The following is a 9,926-nucleotide window of genomic DNA, read 5'->3' as shown; positions in this document are numbered from 1 at the left end:
AGAACCCCCTGCCCCATCCAAAGTGCAGGATTCACACAGAACCCCATCACAGTTCTGGTGAGACGTAGTGCAAGCCCTGGCGTCCTGCCCTGCTCTTGCACACACACCACAAACCTTAGCAAACCTTAGCCTCTGAGTGCCAGCTCCTGGAGCCAGGGACCAGGGCTTTGTTCGGTGTGTGCAGTGGTGCCCTGCCATGTGGGCTGCTGGGGGCCAGGGAGGCACTGAGCAGGAAGCAGGGCCCGGCCTGCCCAGCTCTGCTGTGGTTTTGAGTCTAAAAGTGTTAGCACTTTTGCTGACCAGGATGTTCCTATTGTTCCGGGAGACCCAGCACGGGGCAGGGGGTAAACACCAAAAGGGGAAATGGGTTGGGAAGTGAAACTCAGCAGCTTCTTCCAACCCCAACAGGACAGAAGCACCCGCAATCCCAGCCCCCATCCTCCTGCACCCTCCGCCTCATTCTCTGTCTCGGGGAAGGTCAGAGACCAAACGAAGCTGCCTGCTCACAGATCCTCAGCCAACCTCCGGGAGAGGTAAGTGACTTTTCTCTGCACTGCCCCGGCGAACTTCTCCCATGCGGGCTGCACTCTGGTTCCCCAGCAGCAGGTCTCTGCGTTCGGGATCCCGCAGCCTTTCTTCCTCAGCCTCTTCCTGCCACGTTGAGACTAGCTCTCTGCCCCTCTCGCTCTTCGCCTGTCCTGGGCCGAGGAGCTTCCCAGCTGCATGGCTGAGGGAGGCAGGGAAGGGGGTAGCCCCTCAGGCCCTGCTGTCCGTCTGAGAAGGCAAGTGTGCAGGGCGGCCCAGCCAAGCTGTACAGGCGGATGTCCACGTCCCATCCCCTCACCCTGCCATGCAGCCAATCTGTGATGACAGCCGCATCTCTGCCCACAATTGCTCTTGCCTTACTGTTGCCCAGCATCTCTGAGCCCTGCCCAGCTGCAGTCAGCTCTCATCGGGTGATTCCCTGTCCAAGGGGCTAGCCTCTCTGGGCCCCTCTTCCCTGCCATTCACAGCACTTCCTGGCTTGGGGTCACCTTTGAGCAGGCTCTTCTCCCAGCCCTGCAGACGAGGGGCCCCTGCAGCGCAGGTCAGGGTCTCAGCCCCCAGCTAGAGGCTGGGAGCAGAGTTTGGGCTCTGTATTGTGTATCTGCATCAGACCTAGCACACTCCTGGCTCTGGTCATACCCTCATGCTGACCATGGCCAGGATGTAACCAGTTCTGAACCTGGGTCTGACCAAGGTTTGATTCTTGCTGGATAGGTCATCTCTACCCCGTTGCTGACGCTGGGGTGGAAGACTGGTGAACGGTGACATTGTGATCGACACATGAACAGTGGAGAGAGGAAAGTTTAAAACACTGGGTGGGAGCCTGGGCCCATGGCAATCTGCAGGGGTTTGGTCACTGACACCAAAAAGGCCAGAATCTCACCCTGTCTATTAAACCCCAATGTACCCGTTGGAGAAAGGCCATCTTTGTTAAAGGGTCATTCCTGCCCCCTCCAGTTAGGTTGCGCACACTCTCAGCATGCACTCAGAGCCCCCCTAAAACCACAATACCAGGGGCAGCAGACTTCACAGGCCTCATGACCCCCACTCTAATCGGTTATCTCCCCCTCCACTCCATGCTTCTAGAACTGCCCCTCAAATCACTGGCCCCTTGGCAGGAGAGAAGGGGACTGAGTTGTTTTTTGACACTTGCCTCACGTTCTGCTGCTCTGTGCATAGCTGTGATGGTCTTTTTCCAGGTCCCTGTCCGCTGGTATCCAGCCCCCATCCTGTGCAAGGCAGCCCCCGGAGGTAAGGCCAGCCCGCTGCTTTGCTGCTTTCTCCTTCTGCTCCCCGTGTCCTTCCCCGGCAGCTCCAAACCCGCCGCCCCCCCCCGCCCCCACAGACATAGCGACACCCAGGACCTAGGTTAGCGAAGGAGAATGGCCATCTCCACAATGTTTTTGGAGACAAATTCAAAACTGAAATATCAGGGACATTTTCCAACCAGGCAATGAAAACAGTGACAACAGGGTCCACAGGCTGAAAGGGTTTGTGCAGTTAGTATTTCACCCAGCTCTAGTGTACGGGGTGTGTGTGTGTGTGTGTGAGAGAGAGAGAGAGAGAGAGAGAGAGGAGACTCCCACCCAATCAGTGTGTGTGTGTTTGTGTTTGTATGTGTGACTGAAGGGGCACTCCCACTCAATTAGAGAGAGAAAGAGAGAGAGTGTGTGAGTGTGTGTGTGTGTGTGAGTGTGAGGCTGAGGGACATGCTCCCCATCCACGGCTGTGTGTAGTTAGGTTGGGGTCTGTAGGGAAGTGCCTGTTGTCACTAGCTGGAAATGTGCCCTTTCTGGGGGGTGACTTCCGCAGTGGGGAGCAATTGTGGGACTGTCCCAGGCACTGTTCACGCTGTGGGGACCGTGTGCTTGCAGAGGCAGAATGGCTGTCAGATTCTGGCTGGCAGCCAGCACCCTGGCCATGATCCTGGGCATGGCAGTAACTCAGGAGAACGTGTGTCAAGCACCGCCAGGCAAAGATGGCTACCCTGGAGTACCGGGCCTCAACGGGAGGCCAGGGCAGAAAGGCGACACAGGCGAGCCAGGTAAGTGGGGAGAGGGAAGCTGTAGCTCCCAGGGCTGAGAACACAAGGAGGGCTGGATGGTGCTGGGTGTCGTCTCTAGGGCACCAGTTCCAACCCAGCGCTGGCTGGCTCAGCGGAGGGGAGGGAGCCAGGCTCTGGCCCAGGCTGGCTTGGTGGAGGGGATGGAGTCAGGAGCTGGCCCAGGCTGGCTCGGCAGTGAGGGTGGAGCTGGGAGCTGACCCAGGCCGGCTTGCTAGTGAGGATGGAGCTGGGGGCTCTGGCCCAGGCCGGCTTGCTAGTGAGGATGGAGCTGGGGGCTCTGGCCCAGGCCGGCTTGCTAGTGAGGATGGAGCTGGAGGCTCTGGCCCAGGCCGGCTTGGCAGAGGTGAGGGAGCCAGGCTCTGGCCCAGGTAGGCTCAGTGCAAGGGATGGAGACGGGCTCTGGCTGGAAGGTGGTTGCTCGTGGGGGGGATGTGGCTGGTGTCAGCCCACAATGCTTGGGCAAGGTTCCGTCAGCCACGGCCTGCTCCTCTCTTCCAGGGTTACCGGGAAGAAAGTCGGGAATCCGGGGACCCAAAGGTGATGAAGGGGAACCTGGGCCTCCCGGCATGCCTGGGAACCAGGGCTACAGGGGGCCAAATGGTTCCCCCGGGCTCCCAGGGCCGCCGGGGAGGAAGGGAGCCAAAGGCAAGTCTGGCAATATCAAGGATCAGCCCCGGCCCGCCTTCTCGGCCTCCAGGAAGAACCCCCGCACCAGCGGGAACATCGTGGTCTTTGACAATGTCATCACCGACCAGGACAGCGCCTACAACACCGAGATGGGCCAGTTCACCTGCCGGGTGCCCGGTGTCTACTACTTTGCCTTCCAGGTGATCTCCAGCGGGAACCTCTGCCTCAGCCTCATCCGCAACGAGAGAAAGGAGTTGGGCGTCTGCGACAGCAACAGCCGAGGCATCCTGCAGGTGAACTCAGGGAGCAGCGTGCTCCAGCTGGCCAAGAACGACCGGGTCTGGCTCGAGAGCGACCCCCGCCAAGGCAATCGGGTGTACGACGGCACCGAGGCCGACAGTGTCTTCAGCGGCTTCCTGCTTTTCCCTGAGACCCAGTGACGCCTCTCAGCCAGCGCTACAGCAAGGCAGCCCCTGCCCCTCCGAGCCCCCGCCGCTTCGCCCGCTGGCCTGTGAGAGCCCTGACAGAGGTGGGCACGAGTCCTGGGGGGCCGCAGGCCAGCCAGTGTGTGCAGACCCAGCCTTTCCCCACCCAGCCACTCAGGAGAGCGCTGCGCCTGTGCCCGCCCACCTCCGTGGCACTGAGACTGGGTGCCCTGTGTGCCAGGCAGGGGTGGGAGCCGGCTGCTGAGCTCCCCAGAGCCTGTATACAAATAATTTGTGTCCAGTTCCACGAGTGTAGGGGATATATGGCCAGGCGTCATGGCCCAGACCCTGCTCCTGCAGAGCTCCCCTTGGCTTTGATGGCACCAGGATTGGGCCCTAAGTGCCTGCCCCGGGCAGCCTGTGCCATGGCAGGCTGGTTCTGGGCATTGTGGGACGAGCATACTCCCAGCATGCCAAACAGACCGGGAATCCCTACCTGTCCCCGGGCTGGCAGGGGCCTGGTCCCACTCATGGGATGGCATCTGGACTTCCCAGGTCACTCGCAGCAGGGGCCTCCCTCCCAGCACCCAAGTGTGGGGCTCCTCAGACAAGGGGGGGCTCCGTCCTCTGGCCCCACTGCCATGACACCACAGCCCACAGCCCAGGCCTTAGACAAGATCTGTCTGCAAAAGGCCAAAGCCTGCGACAGTGACCCTGTCCTGCTGGGCACCCCTCTTCCCTGGGCCTGCGTCCCTGTAACGTGCCTCCTGCTAGTGTGCGGCCTCGAGAGAGCTGCGCTGGGGACCAGGACGTGGCATGTAGCGCAGAGGAGGCAGTGTCCAGGGGGAGGTGATAGACAGGCTGTGTTGGCTCAGCTGCTGGCTGCTCTGTAACCCCAGCTAACGCCCTGGGAAGTGTCATCTCGCCTTCCAGGCAGGTCCATTCCATCATCAACAGCTGGCAGGCTGCCTAAAGAACCACTGCTCCCACTCCAGGCAGGGTCCCCCACCTTCCCGGCCAGGCGCTGCCATTCAGCACGGATTGTGTCCCCCAGGCCGAGGAGAGCGGTCGCACTCTGTGCTCTGTCCAAGCAGCTCAGTCGCAGACAGCGCCCCGGTCCCAGGGGCTCAGATCTTCCTGCCATGCTGGTTCTCACCCTCCTGCCGAAGGAGATCAGTTGTCACCGGTGTCATTCCCCCACTCTGGCCCCTTTATTCCCTGATAGGAAATTGCTGTCGATTGTGGCTCAGTCTGTACTAACCACTGCAAATCCGGAGCTGGCTGCAGGCCACCCCTGGCTTTCACCTCCTTCCCATCAGCACAGATGAATAAACCCTTTCTTTCCCTCGCTCAGTTCCATCCAGTGCCTTGGTTTTCTTTCTCGTTCACATCTTCCTGCAAACGGTCAGTGTCCGGGCCCCCTCGGAGCCAGGAGCAGCACAGGCCCAGAGCACAACGGGCTGGCGTCCCCCAGGAAAGACCCCCTCAGGATTTGAACTCACCAGCCTTTGCAGAGGCTGCCTTTGGCTCCAGTTCCCCCATCCCAGTGCTGTCCAGCGAGTTCAGGCTCCAAGCCATGTGGAGGCTAAGGGAGCCAACATGGCCGGAGTGTCAGTCTGATCTGTCAGTACTGAAAGCGATGCCAGGTGGGCGGCTTTCTACCCGACACCCGGGGAAAGGGACTAGCCTGGCTGACCCAAATACGCTGCAGCTACATAGCAGGTGCAGCACGGCCAGCAGCCACTTGCCTCAGTCTGTCCCGAGCAGGAGGGACCCCACAGGGCCAGTGGGCATCCAGATCCTGTGGCCCACTTGGCCCTTGGTGTCTGGGCGTGACAGGGAGCAATGGGGCTGGGAGAAGAGTCTCTGGGAGGGTGACACTTTTTTCTTCCTAAATCAGAATGAGGCCAGCAGCCCATTGGTTTGCCCAGCACCCAGGGCCCTGATCCCAGTGCATGTGGGCAATGGGCTCACCTGACTCGGGCCAGGCTGCAGGCTCAGTTCCAGGACTCCTGCGCGGTGGGCTGCCCTGTGACGCGCCCAGGCACTGGATTGCTGGTGAGAAGGAGGGCTCTGCCATCATGGGAAAAGGGGGAGGGGAGCCAGGTGTGATGCTGCAGGGAGCATGGGTGCTGCCCTCTGCTATGGCCCCAGGGCATTACCCTCCTCCCTACACACAACAAGCAAAGCAGGCAGGGGCAGAGGGCATGTGCCCCTCACAGAGGGCAGAGCTGGTACTTCAGGGAGCACGCATTGGACACCCCTGGGGGTAAGCTTGGATTCCTTCTGGGGGCTGCGTCTGCCCCTTAGCACCCTACCCACAGTGACAGAGGAAGGGAGAGGGGAAAGAGCGCTGCTCACTCACACTGGGGGGCGCTGTGTGCTCCTCACTGGAGCCAGTGCCTCGTCCAGTGGCCTGCGCTCCTGGAACACAATGGACAGACGGATGGACGGCTCAACCAGCTCGGCCTTGAAAAAGACTTCTGCTGATGCAGCTAGTGAGCTAACACCTGGGCCCTGGGCACTGCCCAGAGCGGTGATACCCGGGTATGGGCCATGGCATCAGGACCCCTCCCAGGGGGCTGGTTACCGGATTCCCGGTGTGTGCCACGAGCCCTTCACTGATCCAAAAACATTCTTCAGCAAAAGGAAGCAGGAGTTATGTGGGTATTGACCGCAACCCCCCCAATTCAATCTTTTTTGCTGGCACCCAGGGGACTTAGGGGAGGGCTGGGCTGGCCAGGGTGCCCGGTGGGAGGCTGGGAGCAGGCCATGACATGTGCCAGGAGATGGGGATGACACAGACTCAGCACTAACCCTCATCCCCCCACTGATGGGCAAGTGTTGGAGGTCACAGGATTCTGAGCAGGTGCCCCAGGCACTGGGATGACGTCGTGCCACTGTGGGGGAACCCCCAGCATGGCCATCTGCAGTCCTACACTTCAGTCTCGGGGGGAGTGGAAGAAAGCGGGAAGGTGAGCAGAGCAGCAGTGCCCTGAGGGAGGTGAACATCTGCCTCTGGATCAGCTGTGAGCACTGCACACAGCCCCTGGTCCTGCTGCTGGCCCTGGCACCCCTCGGGGTGGTCCTTCCTGCCCTGGCCCCTTGGTGGCCAGGCCCTGGCCAGGTGGAGAGTGCTGGCTTGGCGTTTAGCACTGTCCGGCATTGTGGAAAACGCTTGCTCAGAAGAAATGCCCAGGACAGGGATGTGAAACTTGGCCAGGGTCCCGGCAAAGGGGCTGGTCTTTCCAAGAGGCCTGTCCTGGCCTCTTTCAGCCACCAACTTCCTCCTGGCTGGTGTCACAGTCGGAACTCTGACAAGCCAGCCAGCAGCCCCGCCGCAGCAGAGCCCTCCGGAGAGCGTGGGAGCCAGCGCCCTGCCCCAGAGAGGTAAGGCGCTGATGGGGGGCAGTCACAGGACATTGATGAAGCGGCTAGGCCCATGTCACTGGGCTGTGGGCACGGTGGCAGGCATTGCCGTGGCCACAGGAGCTGACATGTGGCTGGGGAAGGGCTGGCTGGTGGGTTCACAGCAAGGATACCCCAATAGCCTGCTCCTGGCCACTGGCAGGTCACTCTGCATAACTCTCTGCTGGACTCCTGGGTCTAAGAGCCCCTGCCAGGTAGGAGGGCACAGGGCAGAGCCAGGGGCCAGCAGGTGCACTGGTGTGGGGCAGCCACGGTGGGCAGTGCACTGCCCAGTGCAGGGACAGATTGTGGAAAGGCATACCTGCCCCCCAAACAGTGCAGTGCCTGGGATCCTGGGAATAGGACAACGCCCTGGGAGCTGAGCTGTGCCTGTGCCAGCACTGGGGAACCCCAGAATGGACCTTCCTCCGGCAACCCAGCTGTGTTGTGGGCTACAGCCAGCACCAGTGACCGGCAAACCAGGGCCAGGCAGCTCAAGCATCTCTGTCCATGCACTAGCAGCAGGGCCATTCCTGACCTATGCTCAGAGCAGGGAGCGGGAAGGGCTGCCGAAAAGGAGAGGGGCTGCCCACGAGGGTTGAGAGGGAGACGCTGCTCTGGCTCTCTGGATGGGCTCTGGGCTCCAGCTGGCAAAGCCTGTCAGGCAGCGTTCCAGACCCAGGCAAGCTGCCGAGGGGACAGGCTGTGCCCAGGAGGCGGGAACGGGTGGGCATGGCGAGCCGAGGGAGGGTGGCTCCTGGTAAGAGCGAGGGTCAGTGTAACCTGCAGTCTGTCACTGGGTGGAGATGCTGCTGTTTGGCCTGGCAGCAAGGGGCCTCCGCTATGTCCGCAGCGACAGGGCAGGGACCCTCAACACTCTCTGCATTTCCACTCGTAGTAGGACAAAGATGGCCAAGAATGTCTGGGAACCAGTGGGCCTGGGCCTAGCCCTTCTCCTCCTGGCGCTGGAGACCACTGTGACAGGCAGTGCTTCCCACAACTGCTATGGGACCCCTGGGCTACCTGGCACGCCTGGCATGCCTGGCAAGGATGGCAGAGATGGTCTGAAAGGAGTCAAAGGCGAACCAGGTAGGTGCCCTCTAATAGAAGCTAGTCAAGAGAGGGGGCATTGGAGAGGTGTCACCAGAGGGCTCCCTGAGGCCCATAGTGCCCGGAAGATGGAGGATTAGTGCCAGCTCTGTCCTGGGCAGACAGGTGGGAAAACACAGAGGGAGAGGAGAGGACACGTCCCACACAGGGAATCAGCTGCCCTTCTCCTGCACCTTTCCTGCAGGAGCGCAGACACCGGCACAGTTGCCGGCTCAGCATCAAACCCCTGGGGGCTGGCTCAGGGATACCAACCCTTTGCAGACGCGGAGTTGGGGGGAGAGGACTTGTCCACATAGCCAGGCTAGGCTGGGGTCACGACCACTCAGCCACCAGGGCAGGAGGGCAATGCTCTGAGCCACCGGATCCACTCTGACGGACACTTCCTGGAACCCCACAGGCATTCTGGCCATTCCTGGAACCCGAGGGCCCAAGGGGGAGAAAGGAGACCCCGGCATTCCCGGCCTGCCAGGAAAAAATGGTCCCATGGGTCCCCCTGGCACCCGGGGAGAGCCGGGCGAGTACGGTCAGCCTGGGGGCCCCGGCCTGCCAGGCAATTACAAGCAGAAGCACCAGTCGGCCTTCTCAGTAATGAGGCAGACCGGGCAGTACCCGGACAAGAATGCCCCTGTGGTGTTCAACCACGCCATCACCAACCTCAGCGAGGACTACAACACCACCTCTGGCAAGTTCACCTGCCGCGTGCCTGGCCTCTACTACTTCGTCTTCCACACCTCCCAGACCGCCAACCTCTGTGTCAACATGTACAAGAACAGGCAGAAGGTGGCCAGCTTCTGCGACCACATGTCCAACATCAAGCAGGTCAGCTCCGGGGGCCTCCTGCTGCGCATGGATGCCGGGCACCAGCTCTGGCTGGCAGTCAATGACTACAACGGCATGGTGGGCATTGCTGGCTCCGACAGTGTCTTTTCCGGATTCCTGCTCTTCCCAGACTAGGCAGGCCAGCCCAGCCCTGCCCGCGCCAGCTGATCCCAGCCTCTCTCTGCCCTCTAATGTGCATGCTGGCTCTCGCCCTGCATCGCAGCGCCTCACAGTGGGGCACAAGGGAATGGCAGCCCTGGGGCGCTCTCCACAGGCCCTCTGATTCTCCAAAAGCTGCTTGCATCAGCTTGCTTAGGGCTGGGGCAGAGCCTGTTGGCTGCAGTCCTGCCCCTGTCAGGTCCCAGTAGCCACCCAGACGCCACCCAAAAGCTAACCAGGGCCAAGCGGTTTTTCACATGTGTTTTTGAGGCAGAGTCACCAAGTGTAAGGGAAGGGGGTTGTCTGGCTGCGTCCCCGCCTGGCCATTGTCCCCGCTGTCCCCAGCCACTCTGTGCTCCCTACACAGTACAGGGTCTAGCTGCTGCATGCACTAACCCCCACTGCTTCACGCTGCTCACACCCAGAGGGCCAAAGCCAGCCCTGGGGTCTCCCTACTGCCCCCAGCAAGTCGTGCCAGGGACGGGCTTGTCCCAGAAAATCTGGAAAGGGAACTTGGCCGTGAACTTGTCGAAAATGTCAATAAATCCTCACTCTGTGGCACGGGGCCTGATGTCTCATGGCTGATGTTTACCCACACTACGCAGCATATCAGACACCTGTGTGTGTGTGTGTGTGCGCGCGCACATATGTGGATGTGTGCGTGCGTGTGGATGTGTGTGTGCGTACGTATGTGTGTGTGCGTGAGTGGGTGTGGATGTGTGTGTGTGCACCTGTGTATGTGCACACGTGTGTGTGTGAACCTGTGT

The 9,926-nt window shown here is 60.9% G+C and overlaps 2 protein-coding genes across 3 annotated transcripts; both read left to right on the top strand.

Moving 5' to 3' along the window:
- Nucleotides 1–363: 363 nt before the first annotated feature.
- On the top strand, nt 364–5,022 carry C1QA (complement C1q A chain). Of its 2 annotated transcripts, XM_050931282.1 has the most exons (4): nt 506–533; nt 1,746–1,797; nt 2,421–2,590; nt 3,110–5,022. In XM_050931282.1, exons 3-4 carry the CDS (start codon nt 2,428–2,430, stop codon nt 3,676–3,678), a joined length of 732 nt encoding a protein of 243 aa, XP_050787239.1. In that variant the 5' UTR covers nt 506–533; nt 1,746–1,797; nt 2,421–2,427; the 3' UTR covers nt 3,679–5,022. The 2 variants fall into 2 exon arrangements, with proteins under 2 accessions (XP_050787240.1, XP_050787239.1); XM_050931283.1 differs by lacking the exon at nt 1,746–1,797 and having other exon boundaries at nt 364–533.
- A 1,927-nt stretch (nt 5,023–6,949) lies between these two features.
- C1QC (complement C1q C chain) lies at nt 6,950–9,725 on the top strand. Its single transcript, XM_050931281.1, has 3 exons — nt 6,950–7,053; nt 7,970–8,160; nt 8,579–9,725. Exons 2-3 carry the CDS (start codon nt 7,980–7,982, stop codon nt 9,133–9,135), a joined length of 738 nt encoding a protein of 245 aa, XP_050787238.1. The 5' UTR covers nt 6,950–7,053; nt 7,970–7,979; the 3' UTR covers nt 9,136–9,725.
- Nucleotides 9,726–9,926: the final 201 nt, after the last annotated feature.

Source organism: Gopherus flavomarginatus, chromosome 21 (assembly GCF_025201925.1).
Source record: "Gopherus flavomarginatus isolate rGopFla2 chromosome 21, rGopFla2.mat.asm, whole genome shotgun sequence".
In the NCBI taxonomy this organism is placed as follows: domain Eukaryota; kingdom Metazoa; phylum Chordata; order Testudines; family Testudinidae; genus Gopherus; species Gopherus flavomarginatus.
Note: the sequence above shows the minus strand (reverse complement) of the source record. Positions and strands in the feature narration are given on the sequence as shown.